The sequence below is a fragment of the Vicugna pacos genome, chromosome 20 (assembly GCF_048564905.1).
Source record: "Vicugna pacos chromosome 20, VicPac4, whole genome shotgun sequence".
Classification (NCBI taxonomy): domain Eukaryota; kingdom Metazoa; phylum Chordata; class Mammalia; order Artiodactyla; family Camelidae; genus Vicugna; species Vicugna pacos.
Genome location: NC_133006.1, coordinates 2,683,184 through 2,704,380, shown reverse-complemented (window position 1 = coordinate 2,704,380; position 21,197 = coordinate 2,683,184). Strand labels below are relative to the sequence as shown.

Here is a 21,197-nt window from a genome sequence, read left to right as displayed (position 1 = left end):
GGCAATTTTTTACAGAGCTAGACGTAATTCTAACATATGATCCGGCAACTGTGCTCCTTGGTGTTTACTCGATGAAATGGAAACTTATGTTCACACACAAATCTGCATACAGATGTTAATAGCAGCTTTATTCATACTCAACAGGATTCAGAAGCAACTAAGCTCTTCTTCAGTAGGTGAATGGATAGATAAACTGTGGTCCCGCCAGAAAATGGACTATTATTTGGTGCTAAAATGAAATGAGTTATCAAGGAATGAAAAGACATGGAGGAACCTTAAATGCATATTACCAAGTGAAAGAAGCCAATCTGGGAAGTTTCAGCAACTGTCTGATTCCAACTGTATGGTGTTCTGGGAAAGGGAAAAACACAGAGACTGAAAGATCAGTGGCTGCCAGAGGCTAGAGGGGAAAGAGCAATGAATGAGGTGCAGCACGGAGCATTTTAAGGTCACTAAGACACACGACTCTGTATGATGCTGTGATGGTGGATACATGTCATTGTACATCTGTCCAAACCCACAGAGTGCACAACACAATGTGTAAATCCTAGTGTCAACTATGGGCTATGGGTGATGATGACATGTCAGTGTAGGTTCACCCATTGTCACAAATGTACACTCTGGTGCAGGTGTCAATATTGAGGAGGCTGTGGGGGCAAACTGCAGTTCATACACCCAATCCAGCCCCAGCCACCGCTGTTAATAAAGCTCTATGGGTGTGTGGACTATCTGGCTGTTCTGGCATCTAAACAGTAGAGCTGAGCAGCTGCACCAGAGATCAGGAGGTTTTCAGACCCTGAAATATTTACCCCCAAGCCCTTGAAAGTAAAAGTCTGCTGAGCCCTGTTCTAAATGAATCAAGATTCACCCTGATGAGGCAGGACAGCAGGGCCCAAACCAGGCATGGTTAATGGGGCTGAAGCAATGTTTTAGTTCCAACACATTTGCTGAAGTCCTGCAAGTCCAGTGACAGACTGTAGCCAGGAAGCGTCTGCAGGAGGAGTCGGGAGCAGGCCTTCCCGCCAGGCTCCGGGATGCCGGGGGCCGCGTGCCGCACGGGGGCCACCCGCTTGAAGAAGGTGGACTTGCAGTGGAAGCCGATCAACTCGTAGAGCTCGGAGAGGATGCTGCACGGCTGAATTTTCTCCTCGGAACGCTGAAGCACAGGGAGAAAAGCAACAAGCATCTGAATGAAACACGTAAGTGAAAAAAGACCCATAAAAATGGTTTTCCCTTAAAACAGAGACCCGATGACACAGGAAGGAAGAGGAAGGCTGACTTAGTGCACTGATGGGACCGGATGCAGAAACGCAGGGAAGCAGCACTGTGCAGACACTCCAGACCCCCTCTGGGCCCCACCTCTCCGCATTCCACCTGTCCCTTTACTAGAAAAGCCCGTATTCCCTGAAATAGAGGAATCTGCTACCTAAACATGGGACACAGAGAAGGGAAAGAGGAAAAGGAAGGGAAAGTAAAGGAACAACAGTTCATCTAGACCCTAGGGTCTGGGCGGGACTTTCACCAAACACACAACTTCTCAAAGCACAGAGCGCACAGGGAGAGGCTGACAGAGTGATTGCGACTTCTGCTCCTAAAGCACCCAGCTACCTGTCAGCACACGCTGCGCCCATTACTGAATCATTACAATCATCTCAGAAACAACTACTACCCCGGCTCACAGGCAAGGAAATCTGAAACTCGGGGAGGAATTAGTATCATCCTGGACAAAGTCCCACAGCCCAGTAGTCTCAGAGCCTCCGGCAGACCCTGGGCTAAAATGCTCCTCATCACCACGGGCCCTGAGACTCAGGCTGAGGCCACGTCAGGTCTGCACGGGCCCAGAGCACAGTCTGTGGGACAGGGAATGCTCCCACTCGAAGTGCCAGGTCAAGGCCCTCAGGAACTTGTGTAATGAAACCAAATCCCCAAACTCATTTCCAACCCACTGCCCTGTCCGGGAGGACTGCTCGGCACAACTGCACTGTCACCTGTGCACAGGCTGAGCAAGGGGCCCAGACAGTGATGTGACATCCCAGTGGAAGTGGCTCGGAGACCACTTCATCACAGGACAGATTCTCCCGGCTTCCAACGTTAACTCTCCATTCCATTTCCAACTGGAAAGTAAGTTTAGACTTGTTTTCCTCTCTTAGAAACAAAGAGAGCGGTAACATCAGAGGGAAACTCAAGACAGAGGAAGAGTCTCCTGGTCATTTGCAAGGATAGGCCGGGGAGGGAACAGAGACAGGGATCAGAAAGACCCGTGTTCCAGTCCAAAGTCTGCACGTCACTTGCTTTGACAGTTTCCTTTTTAATACAGGTGATAAAATCTAATTATGATTTTTGGGAAAACTAAATGAAATAACGTATTCCACTAGCATAGGTGTAAAATCCTCCATGAGTGTTCCAGAAATGGACGTGATCGTGGTTAGTTACTGTCTGCCAATTCTTGTGTTCTCAGCTCACATCACCCAACCAGAGATGTGCGAGAGATTGCCTCACCAGCCAGCAGCCTTCTCCAACTTGGAAACTTACAGTGTCCGAAGAGCAGGCAGTGTTGGATGCTTTGCGGCACTCTGGAGGTAGCACTCCAGTGATGACTTTAAAAAGCTGGGGAGAATTTAGGGGACCATACAGTTCAAATACAGAGTACTCATTCCATGTCTACAAATATTCATCTCTAGCCATGATGAGTAAGAGAGGAAATACATATTCAAACATACATCATTTTCCCACATAAGTGCATCAAAACAATTTGGAAAGAGTGTAACTTTCTTCTGTAGATCACACAGCGGGGATTACAAGGTTTGTACTGACAGCCCTACTTGTAAATCATCTGCAAACGTAACTGGGTCCACTATCAGTCATCATAATTTGAAGGGAATGTTAGAAAAGAAAAAAGCCAAGCTAATACTCTCCAATCTTTTGTTTGGTTACGATGTCACAGAGGAGATGGACAGCTCAATAAGGAACCACTCTGCCGTGATCACGGAGCCGGGGAGCGGGATGTGCGGCAAGATGTATGACGCAGCCGCAACTGTGCCCATGATTCTAGGCAGGTACCCAAAGTCACCTTGACAAGGTGTGAAACGTTTATGCCCACGTCCTCATAACCTGACATGTATTAAGGAGAAATGGAAACTTATAAACGGCCAATACCCTTGGTGGATACACCGTCCAAAGAGCAAAGTCACAGTTTGACAACTGGCCATCCCGGTACCTTGGGATTCATTCTTGAAGAACCTTAAAAACCACTCCTCTGTCCTCAAGAAGTGCTGCCTACTAGTCCTATCTTTGGCTCATGGATACCACATGTTGAAGTGAACTTCAATGTCTGCACAGATTTGACTGTCTTTCTCCAGGTTCACTTGTCCATTCTGAAGAGGCCTGAGCTAAGTCCAAATTCCTTAAGATTAATTCCCTCCAGTGACAACTCAACGAGCCTGTAATTACAAGCCAACTGAACAGGACTGTCCTCAGCGAAAAATGTCACCAACCCTTCACTGCTTTCTTAAACTCCTCTCCTGGTTAATTGCAACATACTAACACCACCCTCCACCAAGTTCCCCAACTATGTCAAATAGAAAGTAAGGTCCATAAAAGAGGAGACAACTCCATAGTCACCTTTGAATTCCTAGCATAAAGTAATGTCAATAAATAGAACTATGATTATGGCTTCTTTCCTTTAAAACCTTTCTGGTTATTTAAATGAGACCATGGAAGGGAGGTGTTTGAGTCCAGTATCTTGATCCAGAAGACTCTGGAGGCCTTTTTCAGAATGGCTGTCCACTGATTCATTCAAAACACACCTTCTCTTTCCGGGAGGAGCTGTGATTTTCTGCCATGGGTTTGTGGTCACTCTCATGCCAGAACAGCTTTAAACTAAATCCTTACTTTGGATATGTTATTTTTCCCGCTTCCAAAAAATTTTACTTTCCTTACTTCCTTGCCTTGAGGAATGCTTTTATTCTTTTCTTTCTAATTCAACCTTTTATAAAGCAGGATTCTCAGGATGTGCTTGGCCTTATATAAGAACAGCCATCCAACTCCCAGTGTGAGAGGCCACAGGCTCACCTCCTGCCCTCCTGCCAGGGCAACTGAAACTCAGTTCAGGAGCCAACCGGCACCCCAGGGCTTCTAAGGCTCACGTATCTCCCAGAATCCCTGCTTTCTGGTTTGTCTTGGCTTCTGAGAATTTCCCCTCACTTTCTTGACAATTAGCTGTGCAGCTTGAAAGATGAGGAAGGAAGGTTTTATTTCTTAATCAGAATTTAAAGGAACTTATGTAATGAAGCTTTTCACGAGTTTCTAGAACCCTCCATTGCTGAGACAGAAAACACACAAGATATTTTCTAAATTTAGCTATCATGTGCATTTTTTCTTTGCTTTTGTTTTGTTAACTGCTAATAGACATTTTTTAATTAAAAAATAAAATAAGGTCCCAAATAAGATAGAAAATTGAAGGGGCAAACAAAATTAAAGAGCAAAGACAGAAAAATGATAAGTACTCTACAAAGTTAATAGAATAAATACACTATGGATCAGACCAGCAATTCTCAGTAACAGCTAATTGAAACCTGACCATGAGGTAAAACGTCTCTCCTGTCAGGAGATGACCAACAGAAAATAGAATTAAATCAACAACCTAAAATTCTAAGTCTGGCGAGGTATAGAAGTCTACCAGCTAAGTGTGTCTTCTTCTGGAAAAGAGGGAGACTCACCAGCTCTTTTCTGTGGAGCCTGAGCCCAGGGGAGGACAGTGAAGTGTGTTCTGTAAGTACCCAATTAGCAAAGTGAGTGATGAATAAAGAGATGTGAGCTTTGATGAGAGATGATACTACTATTCACTTGTCCTGTAAAGTATGTCTTCGCGTTCAGAGATCAATATCTCAGCAGGAAAATGCACAGCCCGGGACCAGACCACTTCTGTGATTGTGACACTGCACTTAGATGTCTCAAGGGCACCTCCAACTCCACCTGCAAAGAGCTAACTTCACGGTGTTCCTCCCATAGCCATCCTGCCCAGGGCCCTTGGTCGGGGGCAAGGTCTCCCTGCCTCTCCCAGCTCAGGCCAATCACTCACAGATGTGACAAGACCCCTCCTTCAGGGGCAAATTTCCTCAGTCAACGAGATCCACCACCCACACCTGTCCTACCAGGTACTCACTGGCACTCCCTCAGCACTGACTCTGTGCTGGGGACCATGCTGCACACTGTGCACATGTTATCTCACTGGATCTACACAGCAGTCCTGGGAGTTCGGTACATCACTGCTTCTATTGATTAGATAAATTGTTTCACTTCCTTGGGTGTGTCATCCAAAGTGACACGGCTACTGAGCCACAAACCTGGGACTGAAAATCACTTGAAAATTGAACACTGCTACACCTCGCAGCCACCCTACTCTGACTCATCACATCACCTCCTGCCGAGCCTTCTAAATGTTTCTAAGCATTCTACAAGACAAAAGTGATCTACGAGAGCATCGCACTAGCCTACTTAAAATCTGTCAATGACGGTCCACTGCTCTTAGGAGAAAGCCCCACCGGGCCTGAGCACAGCCCAACGGCCCGGCATCCGCTTTCCCTGCGCGGCCGCGCCGCCTCACCCACCACGCAGCTCTACACGTGCAGCGTCCAGGACAGGGATGCTGACTCCGTACAACCCGGGGCTCGTCTCACTCAAACAATGATCACCCTCTTCAGTGGTTACCTTCTTCAATACTGAATCTCAGAAAAATATTTTCTCTGGATGAATCAATATCTTTTTCCTTACAACTTCCCATCATTGATAATGAGCTCCCCCCAAAAGAGAGAAGACCTAATCCTCAGTCTCCTTATCTGTAAAGTGCAAATAACAGGGAAATATGAGAGGTTTTATTAGAAGTAATATTCATGTGAGGCTGAGGGACAATTCCCAACATACAGTAAGTACTCAATATGTGCTTACTTAATATTAATAAGAATAGATTACATTCCAGCAACCTTAAATCAATGCTTTATGGCTTTGTCTAAAAGACTACCGACAAACTGTTGGACGAACTGTTTTGAGCAGATCAGCACAAGTGTACTGGGCGAGGTAAGCGCTGACTCCAGTTACAGCTGCAACCAACCAGCACTACGGGGCGGGAGCAGTTTGCTCAAACTCTTACATGTTGCCTGAGCATTTAGTTGTAGTTATTGAATAAAGACAGGTATTATTTACTCAAAGCTCCTGAAACATAAATCTTCAAAGATTGATGCAAATTATGTTTCAAGTACAACACTCTCACTAGAAATTACTTGAAAATTATAGTCTTAGCTCCTCCGCACATCAAAACAGCATTTTCCTAATGTATCTGACTATGTACTCTGAAAGGATTGTTTAAAAGAAATTAAGATGAAGCCATCCTGAATAAGATCTCAGTATCATCTACACAAACCCCACCCAAAGGTCTCATTTCTCACTTCCACATAGGTGTTCAGATGGCTTAAGCTGGGTCTTGGTTTCTTATGACACGGGGGTGGGAAGAATTGTGGATAGATCAATGTAGCAAATATAAACCTAGTGTATTTGCTATGTAGGAATCCTAGAAATAAATAAATTGATATATATAGTCCCACCCTTATGAAGCTAAGCCGTTCCATTTACAACTGCATAAAAAATAAAATGAGAGATACATTTAACAAAAGTTTACAAGATTTGTACATTGAATATTTTGAAGTATCACCAAAAAAAATTTAAAATATCTTCATATATGGAAGGCATCCCATGATCATGCAATGGTAGAAAATATTGTTAAAAATGTTAAGACTTCCCAAAGTAATCTACATATTTAATGGAATCCCTATCAAAATTCCAGCTGACTTCTTTGCAAAAATTGAAAAACTGATCCCAAAATTCATATTGAAAGCAAGGGACCCAGGTCAGCCAAAACAATCTTGAAAAAGAAGAGCAAATTTGGAGGACTCACTCAAAGGTTACAGCAAATCTATAGCACTCAAGTCATTATGCTTCTGTCATAAGTTTGGATGCAGAAATCTATGAGACACAATAAAAAATCCTGGGGGGAAACTTACATTTACAGTCAGTTTTCCAGAAATGTGCCAACAACACTCCATTGAAAGTATAGTCTATCCAACAAATGGAGCAGAGACACCTGGGTATCTGAAGGCAAAAGAATGAATCTGGAATCTGGACCCCGTATTTTATATAACAAATATTAATTCAAAATGGATCACAGACAGAAACGTAAAAACTAAATATATGAACTTTCTAAAAGAAGACATAGTATGAATCTTTGTGGTCATAGGATAGGCTATGGCTTCCTAGATACAATACCAAGAGCACAAGTGATAAAACAAAATAGATAAAATGGACTTCATCAAATTAAAATCATTTGTTACAAAGACAACATCAAGAGTGTGAAATGAAAGGGGAAAGGGGTAGCTCAAATGATAGAGTGCGTGCTAAGGAAGAAAAACAAAATGAATAAATCTAATTACCTCCCCTATAAAGAAATTGTTTTAATGTTTAAAAAAATTAAAGTGAAATGACAATCTGCAGAATAGGAGAAAAATCTTGCAAAGCATATATCTAATAAGAGACTAGTATCCAGGATATAAAACAAATGCTTACAACTGAACAATACAAAGAAAATCGACCCAATTTTTTAATTTGCCAAGGATTTAAATAGATACACAATTGGCCAATAAGCATCTGAAAAGATGGTCAGCATCACTAGCGAAATCAAAATCAAAATGAGATCTCATTTTAAACTCACTAGGATGGTTATAATCAAAACATGGACAATAACAAGTGTCAATCAGGAGGCAGAGAAATGGATACCCTCAATATGCAGCCGTTGGAAAGGGGCAATGGTGCAGCTTCTTTGGAAGAGCCCGATGTTTCCTCAAAAGGTTAGAGTTATGTGGCTGAGCAATTCCACTCCTACATGTAGAGTCATCCTTCAGTGTCCTCGGGGGGTTGGTTTCAGGAACCCCCACCCTGTATACCATAATCCAAGGATGATCAAGTCCCTTTGCAATCAGCCATCTGGATCCATGAAGTGGAAACTACAGATATGGTGGGCCAACTGTACAGCCAACAGAATGGAAATGTATTCTCACAAAAACTTGCACATCAATATTCATAGCAGTATCATTCAGAGTAGCTAAAAGTCACTAAAAATATCCATCCATCAATGAATGGATAAACAAAATTACCAAGAATAGTCCCACAAACTTTTGGTAATTGAATCTTTGACAAAGGAGGTGAGAACATACAATTGAGCAAAGACAGCCTCTTCAGCAAATGGTGCAGGGAAAACTGCACAGCTGCATGTAAATCAATGAAGTTAGACTACTCCCTCACAACATACAAAAAAATGAATTCAAAATGGCTTAAAGACTAAAAATTGTAGACAAGACACTATAAACCTCTTAGAAGAAGACATAGGCAAAACATCTGACATATATCTCAACAATATTTTCCAAGAGCAGTCTACTCAAGCAATAGAAATACAAGCAAAAATATACAAGTGGGTTCTAATTAAACTTACAAGCTTTTGCACAGAAAAGAAAACAAAAATTAAAGCAAAAAGACAACCTATGGAGTGGGAGAAAATAGTTGCATTAAATGAAAGTGACAAGGGCTTAATTCCCAGAATATGTAAACAGCTTTTACACTTGATAAAAAAGAAAAACAAACAATTCAATCCAAAAATGGGCAGAAGACCTAAAGAAACATTTCTCCAATGAAGACATACAAATGGCCAATAGGCACATGAAAAAATGCTCAATATCATTATCAGAGAAATGCAAATCAAAACTGCAAACAAGTATCACCTTTCACCAGTCAGAATAGCCATCATTCAGAAGTTCATAGACACTAAATGCTGGAGAGGCTGTGGAGAATTGGGAACACTCCTACACTGTGGTGGGAATGCAGTTTGGTGGAGCCATTGTGGAAAACTGTATAGAGGTTCCTCAAAAGACAAAACCTTGCGGGCCCAGATGACACAGCAATCCCACTCCAGGGCATATATCCGAAAGGAAACGTAATTCAAAAAGACAGTTTCACCCCAATGTTCACAGCAGCATTATTTACAATATCAAGACATGGAAACAACCTAAATGTCCACTGACAGACGACTGGATAAAGAGGTTGTAGTATATATGTCCAATAGACTACTATTCAGCAATAAAATAATAATAAAATAATGCCATTTGCAGCAATATGAATGGACCAGGAGAATGACATTCTAAGTGAAATAAGCCAGAAAGAGAAAGAAAAATACCATATGAGATCGCTCACATGTGGAATCTAAAACAAAAAAACAAACAAAAACAAAGGAACAAAAAGATAAACTTATCTACAGAACAGAAACAGACACAGAGACATAGAAACCAAACTATGGTTACCAGAGGGGAGAGGGTGTGGAATGAATAAATTGGGAGTTCAAGATTTGCAGATGCTGAGTATGTATACAATAAACAGCAAGTATATACTGTATAGCACAGGAGAATATATTTAATAACTTATAGTAACTTATGTTTAAAAAGAATATGAAAATGAATGCAGGTATGTTCCTATTTAACTGAAGTTTTGTGCTGTACACAAGAAACTGATGCAACACTATAAACTGACTAGACTTCAATGAAAATATTTTTAAATAGACCAAAAACGAAAAAAAAGGAAAAGGATATTATCAAACAAAAAGAATAATGTACTGATTCAGGCTACAATATGAATGAACTTTGAAAATTTATGCTAAAATAAGCCCGTCACAAAAGGGCAAATAGTGCCCTTTAAGGTGAACTGTATCTAAGCATTTATTGTACTACTCCTGTAAATTTTCCGGAGTTTTGAAGTCTATCAATATCAAAATAAAATGTATTATTCATTAAAAACTTAAAACCCTTCCTCACAGGAGGGCTTTAATTATTAAATGCAGAAAAGCATGTAAAACTCTTGGAACAACAATTTTCACGTCCACACACAGTCACTGCTGTCACTGCCACTCAGAGTGTGGTGCCAGCGCTGATGAGAGCTGCCTCCACTCGCTCCCCTGCAGAAAGGAGTGAAGGCCTGAGCTCTGACAGGCAGGGTGAGCGTGAACCTGAGTCATACACAGCCACGTTCCAGACTCTGCGTTACCCAACTTTCTTATACAAACTGCAACATGTAATGTAAACACTCTAGAGGGATGTATCTTACAACACAGGGAATACAGACAATGTTTTACAGTAACTATAAATGGAGCATCAATTGTACACCTGAAACATATATTTTAAATCAGCTATGTCTTTATAAAAAATTAAAAAATAATTTAAAAATGTTATCCCTTTAATATTCAATTTGGTTTTTAATTAACTACTAAACAGCTTAGAATATATAAAAGCATTTAAGTGTGATGTTTGTTTACATATTTATTTACTTCAGCCTCCTGCTAAAAGAGAAATTAAACAATTTTTTAAACACAGCTTAACAACCATAACAACAAAAAGGCAAAACTGAGAGTGAAGAGAAAATGGAGATTCAATACTTAAATGAAACCAGGGGGAGGTAAACTCATAAAAATGGATTCCATGAAGTCAGGGCAAGTTTTAAAGGCCGACTAGAAATTCAGCTGTAAGATTCTTGGCAGCTAAAGCAAAAAGAAAAAGATGATGGGGCAGGTGGTAGAGCGTGTGCTTAGTGTGAACAGGGTCCTGGGTTCAAGCCCCAGGGCCTCCACTAACAGATAAATATACCTAATTACCTACCCCCCAAAAGAGCCCCAAAGAAAAGAAAAAGAGAAATTTCTTTCCAAAAAAATCCTGATATTAAATTTGGATTAAATACTTTAAAAATAAAAGGAAAATAGAAAAGATGAGTGACACTGTGAACAAAAACCCCAGCTGGGCTAACAAGCTAAGTCACAAATCTAAGTGTGATAAGTGTCGGTTTACTGATCTAAGTTTTGCTGGGCTAACTCGTAAATCTGAAGTTCAGTGTCAGTTTACTGGGCTAACAAGCTAACTCGTAAATCCAAGGTCAACAATTGTCAGTAACGTGATCTGTTCCAAATTGATAAGCTTCAGTGTACTGATTCCTTGCTTTTTGTTGTTCGAGCCTTATTGGCTAAAAGCCCCATACTTGTAATTAACCCTATAAAACCTCATGTGCACGTCTTGGATGTGCTCAGGGCTTGGGAACAGAAGCCCCTCTGAGCCCGCTGGCATAATAAATCTCAGTACTCCCACCCTCTGAGTGCTGCTTATTTCTTGGCTGGCCTGTTGTTTCCGTAACAACACAAGCGATAATGCCCGTGAGATAAATCTGCAATGGCTGCTGGCAGGTCCCCATGTCTCATGTGGGAAAATCTGAAACATATTTCTCACCACTCAGAGTCATCCTCAGCCCACCCCACATCTCCCGCTGTTAAATGCAGGAACACACGCAGGGCCCGGCCTTTGCTCTCTCTGTGTCATCACAGTGAGACAGGATGGAAGGGGGCAGAGCAAGCCATTCAAGAAAGACCACAGCAATTAACATCAAAATGGTGGAGAATTCAACCCCCAATAGGTCTTGAGGCTCAGGATAAAGAGATTTAACTTCTAGTAGATCCTGAGCTTCATTATACACCCATTGTAATAGTAACATGGTGAATAACACGGCCCCAGGCACCATGGCCGTCACAAGGCTAGCCACAAAAGGTCAAAGGGTGGAAAATGGCCAACTCCCTGGAATCCCAGCCCCTTGCCCTAAGGCTGGTCCTTCTACTTATTAGCATATGAAACCACGAAGCCCAAGAAAAGGAGCAACACAGAGCCACATCCCAGGAACCCCTCTCTCTACCTCTTCGGAGAAGGCCCACACTATTTCTGTGGAGTGTGTGCCTACTTTTAATCTGAGCATCAAACCCCCATACTTCGTGACGTTTCTCATGCCTGTCAATGTATCTCTCTGAATAAATCTACCTTTACTCAACACTGGCTTGTTCTTGAATTCTTTACTGCATGAAGCCAAGGAACAAAATCTGGTGGGGCACATCCCAGGGGCTCAACGGAAGCCTGGGACACAGCCCTTCTCATGCCCCACATATTTTTTCTTGTATCAACAGGACTGGGATGTGAAGTGAGGTCTGAGGCCCCAGCTAAGGGACAGAAGCAGCCTCCAGGTCTCCAATTGGTGGGCAGCCTCTCCCCCATCAGGGGCCATGGGGTCTGCCTGGTTCTGTGTGTTTTTTTGTTGTGCTGACTCCCCAGTCAGAGAGATTTCTCCTTAGGCCTGGCTCCACAAAACCCTTCTCTCCAAAATACAAGCACATCATGTCACAATCCTCTTGTTCAACCATGAATTGTTCAGCCAACTTTTTCCTTCCCCAGTTAAGTACCTAAATGTCCTCCCTGCCATCCCACCACTTCTTTCTTTTTGAGAACTCTGCACTCCCCACACACCATCCTGAACGCAGGTGCCTTGCTGGCTGGGACCGAGATGTTTCAGTCTCAAACATCCTGAGTCCTTTCTCTTTCCACTTGCTAACTTAAAAAGGCCTTCCTGTGTCTCCCACCGCTCTGATTCTGAACGTCAAAAAATGCTCAGGTTACATTCACTCTGTGAATACCTCCCAGGTTTTGGCTAGGTTTCCTTCCCAAGATCTTCATTAAGGAGCTGCATCAAGAAGTTTAAAGGGGCTATTCTTACATTTGAGTGGAGGAGCCTGCAAGAAATTTAAATGGCTTTGAAGAGAGAGTTAACCAGGGACAGAGAGGTCGCAGGTCCTAGTCAACAGTGTCATGAGGCAAAATGTTCTTCAAAGGCTCAGAGTGGCTTCTGAACACGGAGTCGGCAGGGAGGAGGTGACAGGCAGTGAGTGGGGTGAGAGACACAGGGTACGGTCCCCCAGCAGGGGAAGAATTGGTTATTTTCTAGTTTTCCAATTTCTTACTACCTTTTTCTCTTATTGCCACATACCATTTCCTACGAATTAAGCATATCAATGTCAGTCATTTGGGCCACTTGGGAGAAGCTGCACGATGCCATTCACAGGGCTGGGACATGACAGCCACACCAGTCTAGGTTGAAAGACCAGTGGGGGTATTTCCATGGTAATCACGGGCATGCAGCAAACTCCCCAGCTTCAATGACCTCCTCTCAAAGTTGGCGCCAATAAAACTACCAAGCAAAATGCGTGATGATTCTGGCCAACGTCTGTTTATTAGTTAAGTGCCTGTGACACCTGCCACTTAATAGGGAATGAGTACGATCAACGAGGCCCTGTCTACCTGGCCACACGCGCCCTGCCTTCCTGCCTTGGTGCAGCAGCACAGCTTGTTTAGCTGAGATGAGCGCCCCCAGAGCAGCCCCGACGGGAAAGCTCCCAGCTCTGCACGGCCAGACGTGTTCCTTTCCTTCTCAGAGCTGATCACAATTTGCTGTCGTCTGTTTTTATGTTTATCCCTTTTGTAACTGCCTCTCCTCCGGAGATTTTGCTCAAGCAGCACAGGACCAGGTGTGTCTTGTGGCCTGCCGGATATTCTGGGCTGGGAAACAACCGAGCCCACATCTGGCTCTGGTGCTGAACGGAGAGAGCAGAAGGCCCAGGAGCCCATGCTGAACCGAGGCCCCTGCACACAAAATTATGGTCTGACTTTGGGCAAATTACACAGTCTTTTTTACCCTGAGATTCCTCATCTGTCCATAAAAATAACTGCCCATGGCACACAGAGTTACAAGTATTAAAGGAAATCACCAAATTCACAAAGTAGCCAAGGGGCTACCAGTGCATCCTAAACAGACACATGCTGCCTTTAAGGCTCTGACACACACCAAGCGTGGTGGTCGAACAAAGTGTACACTGCTAAGTGTCAGTGTGTTAAGTGCTTCATGTGTGCTATAATAATCTTCAGAACTTACAACAAGCCCAGGAAGTAACGAATATTATCATGCCCATTTCACAGACTCACCATCAGTTTAAGAGAGGTTACATTCAAGTCCAAGGCGCTATGGTGAGTAAATGGCGATTTCAACCTGAATATGGGCCCAGGCCTGGGCTCCATCTCTGTCCCATCCACCTGACCACTGCCTATGAATTCCACCTGTCCAATACCCAAGTTGAAGCCAGCCAGCTCTTAAATGCAATGTGTGTCACCGTTTGTCAATGATGGTTCATTACCATAAACAGTTCTCAGAAAGCACTTCAGAAAGGAAAGTTGGAGTCACATACCTGCCCACAAAGAAGAAGAATTCTGCCTTGCCTTCTTCTGTAACGTGCAGAAACCCTTCCCATTCACCACCGAATCCTTTTGTATGCTTCCTCCGTGTTCATGTTTACACATGGCTTATTAAAGTAGAAGTTACCTGCAGTAATTCCATCTCGGTTCCATTCCAAGCTTCCAGATTATCCATAATCAGGGTAATACCATAATTTTCTGTGAATGAAAACACTACAAATTGAATGAAAATATTGCAAACATGTCACTAAACAAAGAATGCTGAAAACAAGTCATCAGCGGCTGCCGCCACCCCCCAGTGAAGACAGGCCTGCAGCCATTCACAATGGTGCCCTCTGAGCAGACTCAGAATAAGAAAGGAAGATTACTGGCCCTAGATAGCTAGGTGCTTGTCTAAAGTATATATTCAGTCAGCCCAAATGTTGGCTTCCTCCCATATATTGAAAAGCATTAAATTCATGAACTTGAGATACCTGGCTTTCTTTAGATAACAAGCAATGTTTTATTGTCCTGACTACCTGGTCTTTGTTGTAAAGCTCCTATATAATCCTAGCTTCTCCCCTACTCTTGCGAGCAGTCCCTCAGAGTGTTCTTAGAGGCGGTCATCCTGGCTCGAGTCCTTCTGACAAATAAAACATAACTCTTAATATTCAGGCTGCACGTTTATTTCAATCAAGTCCCAGAATAGACACAACTCATCAATTGTGTAATGGGACACACTGGATCAGGAACCAAAAGAGTGTAGTAGTCCCTAAGAACTACGGCTCCCTCTTTCTTCCTGTCATTATACAATCCCACCAGAACTCATTACTTTGCTGTCTGCTCCTCTGCCAACCAAACTCAGAGAAGAGTCAACTCAGCAGAGCGTCCTGCTGGGGAGAACCCCCGCAGCAGCACTGCAGGCTGCCTGCCCTCCCGCACGCTCTGACGACTGCTAGTGTCCTCCGTGGAAACCAGGCCAACAGAGCTGTTCCCTACAGCTACAAAGTCCCAAATATTAAATAAAACCTTTCATTTTATACTATATGTTACATATATACCCATCTCTGAAAACAGCTTTGCCAGAAGCCCAAATCTTCAACATTAATCTGCAAAGGCAAATCAGGTCCCCAAGGGAAAACAAGTCTTAAGACGATGCTAAGACCTCCAAAGTCCTCTCCACGACCATAAACCAAACTGCCTGTAGGTCTGCAGCTGCAGGAGGCTACATGTCTGCTTTTAAAGCAACCCCTTCCTTCCCTCGGGTGCTACAATGCCCTTCTACGCCCTCCCATCTCAGGGTAAGAGCACCCACTGCAGAACCTTGCAGGGCAGCACTGACAGGACTGGACAATGAGGATCAGAGCTAATCTAAGCCTTCTGATGACACGAGTTGTCACTCTGTCACTTTACAGATGAAGATATATATAGAGAGAGGTGGGGTGTTATTGTTCAAAGTCACACAGATAAAAAGTGACAAAGTCTATAACTCTGCTCCTCCCTCTGGTGTGACGCCCCAACTGGGACAACCACAGGGTTCTTTCGTGCCTGCCTGACCAGTTCTTTCCTATCACTCATGACCCACCACAGGGTCTGAAATTAGCCTGCATTTGCAGCATCTTTTCCCTCCAGTTTCTCAGGAACAAGGCTGTTCGGGCCACTTTATGACTTCCAGGTCCCCGAAATCTCCGTGCTCAGGCTGCTCTTGCCTGTGCATCCGGCCCGCTGCTCAGAGGCTCTTCCTCCCCTGCAGGAGGACGTTTCTACTCTTCACAGGGACACCCCCTTAGGGGATCCCTCCTCTCGCCCTCAGCATGGCAGGTGTCCCAGGCCACATCGCGAGATGCCCCAATAGGACTGCAACTGCCCAGGTCTGCTAGTCAGACCAGCAGCCTCAGAGCCAGGGATTATGTCCAGGTCACACTGCAAACCTACTGCCCGCCTCACAGACCCCAGCCAGCAGGTCACCTGGAAGTCACAGCAAGTGCCCCACCCAATCCAGAAGCCTCTTCATTTCCCAGCACCACTGATGACTGATTTCCAAACTTTGGTCAGTTTCGCACAAAACAACACCTTCTACTGTGTAGCGGGTGGTTTTTGCTTCTGCACCCCATTCTTACTGAAAACGTTAAGGGAAACCAAAAAGCCTCTTCTCAACCCTTTTCTGATGATACCCTCCCACCCACAATATACATATGCTCAAGAGATTTGGATCCACGTGATTTTGTTTCCCTTACGATAAGTGGCTCAAAACACTGCGGGATTATTTTTCCTTTGAGGGTATTAGGACTCAGTTTCTCGGCTTTAATCTGTTTTTGTCTTTGTCTTCTTTGTTCCTAGCAGTTGCCACCTCTTACTCCCTTCAGCAGCCTCCCTCCCAACTTCTAGTCTAGGAAATCAGCTGTGATGAGGGGCATGGGGGCATTCACAGAAGATGCAACAAAGGCAAAAAGAGGCTATATAATTTGCCAAAGATATCACCTTCAACCCCCAACAGAGTGTGTCATGTCCCTGTGTTTAACTCTTATTCTAAGCAAGTTAACTTTTTGTAGATTATGTTTATAAAGATGAGAAATCAAAATACATACAAGGACACACATCAACTCTAAGATATTCATTAACTCCACTATTTTGTTTCTATTTATTTTATTTGTATTAAAAAATTAAGAACCCCTGCAACCAATATAACAAAATGTTACTGGGTTTTAAATACAGAATATAGAGGGGTTAAGTGTGTCATTACTCATCCTTATATGTATGTTCACAAGATAAAATTATTTGAAAGTCTCTCTCCCCTCTCCCTACTCACTACTGGCTCTCACCTGAGATCCCAGACCACACATCTAACAACCTTTCACTTTACCCACAGCTGAACTCATCAGTTTTCCCCCAGAAATCCCTCTGCAGCTTTCCCTCCTCAGAGCACAGCAGGACCATCATTTAACTCATTAATCCACCCAGAAACCTGGGCCTTACTCCATCCTACCTTCACAGACAGCTTTAAATCTTTCTTTTTACCATCTAAACATGCCTTCAATCTGTTCGCTTTTACCCACTATCCTACCGCTCAAGTGGAAGCCACCAACACAGCCCACCTGGACTCACGAGTCTCCCAAGTGGCCCCACAGCCACTCTCCCCTACTTGAGACAAATGGGATTGTGTCACTCCCATGCTTTTTGGGCTCTTTTCAGACCCACTGTTCATAGAAGAAACCCCAATTTCTTCACCTTGTGAAGGTGTTTGCCATGAAACTGTCAGCTCATGGAGGGCAGGGCACGCCCTCTCCCCTCAACCCCACTCTCTGGCAGAGCATCAGCTTGGGAGGACCCGCTGAGCTACATCAGCCTGTATCCTAAACCTGGTCTTGGGTTCTTAGCAAACTGCTTCACTTATCCATACATATCCAAGGTAGATAAGAAAGATTTTAGATGTTGAGCTAGACTATTCATTTGGGGATTTTGCACTGGCAACCTGCAAGTATATGTTCTAATGTTTGTGTCTTGTTAAAACCACACCCAGATTAAAGGAGTATTTGTGGAATGTCTTCGGAGTAAAAGGGTTCTGTACTTTTACAGATTTTATGTTTTATAACATGAATAACCCGGACAGGGTCACAAATGGAACCGCCTCACAAGTGACAGAAGACAGGTGAGATGCATATAGCAACAGGTCACAAAGATGGTAAGAGCAAAGTTGTTTCTCCAAACCCCAAAAAAATTCCTCCAAGAACAGAAAACTCAGAATTTTGAAAGTAAAATACTATCATATAAGGAAAGAAAATAAATAATCCTCTTCATCAGGGGTTCAAGATCTGACTGCAGAGTTATTAGCAGGCTATACTGAATCCTAGCACAGAAAATTCAGATGGACTAGTGGTGAGTAAGTTCCAGGAAAATGGCAGTAATTCCTCCACTTGAAAGAGGACACACACTCACTTGTTCAAGGTGATTGCAAACAACATTCTGCAGAAATTCAGAATATTCAGGCACCGCTTCTAGATGGTGATGACACGGAAGGATGGCTTGGATGCATGCTTCTAACTGAGTCACCGGCATTCTTACACTGCAGGGGGAAACGGAGGCCCTCAGCCAAGAGCAGAGATGTTCCTGTCATGTATCCCAGGTCGTGCCTCGGGGACTCAGTGTCCTGTAGCAGTCCGGCCCCAGGCGAGGACCAGCAGCGTGGCCCACCCAAGCAGGAAGGGCACTGTGCTTGAGAAAGCCCACACCAGATGGGAGCAAGAGTGGCTGGTGGGGTTTTGTGAACCTATGAATGCTCATAGAAAAACACCTGCATACATTCAAGTGATACAATTAAGAGTAGCATTCTTTTTAACAAAATTTCAAATGTCAGTGGTAATTTTACCATTCCTTTTCTCTTGTCCCCTGCACTCTGAGACAGGCTTAGGTTCTCTCACACTTGCAGCTCTGATGCAATAGTTGTGAAGTTATTTTACTTTACTGCAAGTGTCTTCGCTCCACGTGTCACTGTGACTGTCGTCTCTTAACACAGTCAGATATCTTCCTGGATCTCTCCATGAGTTCCTTGCTCCTGCTTCTCAGATCCTGAGATAAAGAACAGGTGAAGGCACATGACTGGAAAAGTCAATGTGGACTTGAGCAAAGTCCTCAGTGACCCCCTAGGTGAGTGTTGACCACCCCTTAGCTTCGATTCTCAAAGTTCTGCCCAGGGTGACATCCAGACAGGAGGGAGTCCTGGGCCCAATTAAAAGCTGTGTGGCTTGGGTGCAGGGAAAGCTGCAGGAGCTGGTTCCGTAGCCGGTCCCATCCACACCTCTGCTCCTCTCTCTCCCGAGGCAGCGCTGCCAAGCCCCCAGGCTCCCTGAGCTTCTGTCTTTCTCTTCTACTCTACTTCAAGCCCTTTTCCTCTTCCTTTATTCCCTGATTATCCCTAGCTGGAGTGATTTTTCTATCATAGAATCTGAAAAAATTTCCTGCAGCTGAAAAAGAGGTGCCAGAGTTCAACGCGCATATGGTGGTTCCTGAATAGAGCCCCTGGTTAGGGGGACCCTCACCAACACTCATGGGGCATCAGGCATGTTGCACCACCAACAAGAGTTTGCTGTGACCCCAAGGCACGCACAGCATCCCTGCTCACTAAAGTGTAGTTGTAATCCGTTATTAAGAAGCAAAAATAAAAAAAATTTCTCATGTTTCTTACTAAAATTATTTATGAGTTAGAAAAAGAAATTGTAAAAGAAAAGAACAAATTTGACTCCATGTTAGATGTGTTCGTTTGGCTTTAAACCTGTACCTTGTTTTCTAGGCTCCGACTTGCTATCTCTGCACCTTTTGTAAAAAAAAGTTGCCTTTAGCCTGAAATATCCAGGACAGCCTATTCTCCGGGCTCTGATCTTTAAGGATATTAGCTCTTCTACACTTATGTACAGATGGCAAGTTGCAAAATAGATAATAACCTTTCTTTCATTTGGAGGTTTTACGGGGGCACCTTAATTTGACCCACCATGGACAGCTGCAGGAACAAAGGATTCCAAGGACAAACAATTCGTACAGCGAGAAGTTTGCAACAACCAACCACATCCCCGCCGCTTTTTAGTATAAAAGGAGACTGAATTCTGCTTTGGGGAAGAGAGTTCTACTGGATATCAATATGCCATTTTCTGGGTCTGCCAGATTTTCAAATGAAGTCACTATTCCTTACTCCAACATCTCATCTCCCCATTTATTGGCCTGTCATGCAGCAAGCAGAACGAGTTTGGACTTGGTAACAAAATGACTGCATTAGAGGTAGTATGTCTCCACTGTTTCCTCATTTCCAGTATGTCACAACCTATCAATTTTATATGCTGTTTAACAACATGACAAAGACCTATTATACGGAATTGATTCCACAGAAATAAAATTATTTCTACTCCCTCAAGACTTTTTTCTTTTCTATTTTATTTTGTTTTGCTTATTGAAAAGAAAATAAAAGTCAAATCATTTTATTTCATGTATTTTTATAGCTACATAATGTAAATACTACAAAAATATTTAAATTGCAATAAAAATTGTTAATATATTTGTATAAATATATATAAACAATCAATGCAGATTAGGAAAGGAGTAGATATTTACTAAAAATCTACTGCACATCCAGTCTTTTACAAGCATATCCTGGAATATAAGCTCTATTATCCAGGGGTCCCCCACCCCCATTCTCACTGCCGATTCCCTTAGTAATCAACTACCAAGGCACCAGCATAGAACCATGCGATCGCTATTTTAGGTATAAATGAATGAATTAGCTCATTCAATTCTAAAACAGAAACCTTAAAATAAATACTGAACTTATTTACAGATAAACAAATTTGGACACAAAAAAGTACAGTTTCTCCCCCAAGACACAAAGATAATAATTGGTAAAGGCAAGATTTGAACTAATCTGCCTGATTATAAAGCTAAGGTGGAAATCCCCTTCGACTGTGTAGGTCCAGCAGCACAGCCCATCACCCTATCTTTGTTCAGATCTGGCTTTAGACAGCCTGAGACAGCACCCCATTCCTATGGAACTCGAGGGGAAACGATAACAATAAGGATTTTATATTCAGTAGTTTCTTAGGTCTCAATTATATAAAGTGTCAGCAGGTCAGCAGAAAACTCTGGGAAATATGAGTGGGTCCAGAGCTTTTCGCTGATAAGAAACTCAATCTATCAGGACAGAGTGACCTTCCCATGAGTGGCCTCATGAACATAAACTAAAGGCAGCTGAAATGAAAACTAGCAAGAACATGGAAGTGAAGCAGGAAGGATCCCTACTATCCCCTGCCCAGTTGCCTCTTCACCCGCGTGGACAAGATGGCAGAAGACCCAGGTTCTTGTCTAAGTTACAACATCATGGATTCTCACCCATAAAATGTTGCGACTCTATGCTGTCTTAAGTCCTTTCCAACTAAAATATGATGACACTAATATCTCAGCGGAATGTCTATGTCTCCACTTTCTCTCTTCTATTAGGAGACTATATCTATGGCCACAAACAGAAATTCAATTAAAAACACC

The 21,197-nt window shown here is 43.2% G+C and overlaps 1 protein-coding gene across 5 annotated transcripts in view; it reads right to left on the bottom strand.

The window, feature by feature from the left end:
• Positions 1-636: 636 nt before the first annotated feature.
• The window catches only part of LOC140687544 (trafficking protein particle complex subunit 9-like), an 85,057-nt gene continuing 64,496 nt past the window's right edge, over positions 637-21,197 (bottom strand). For 2 of the 5 annotated variants that reach the window (XM_072944670.1, XM_072944669.1), the window contains one exon: positions 637-1,156. In XM_072944670.1, the coding sequence (XP_072800771.1) occupies positions 908-1,156 (249 nt within the window). In that variant the 3' untranslated portion in view covers positions 637-907. Of the gene's footprint in view, positions 1,157-14,322; positions 14,394-18,110; positions 18,362-21,197 lie in introns of those variants that run through there. The other 3 variants (XM_072944671.1, XM_072944672.1, XR_012061924.1) reach the window with 3 other exon arrangements.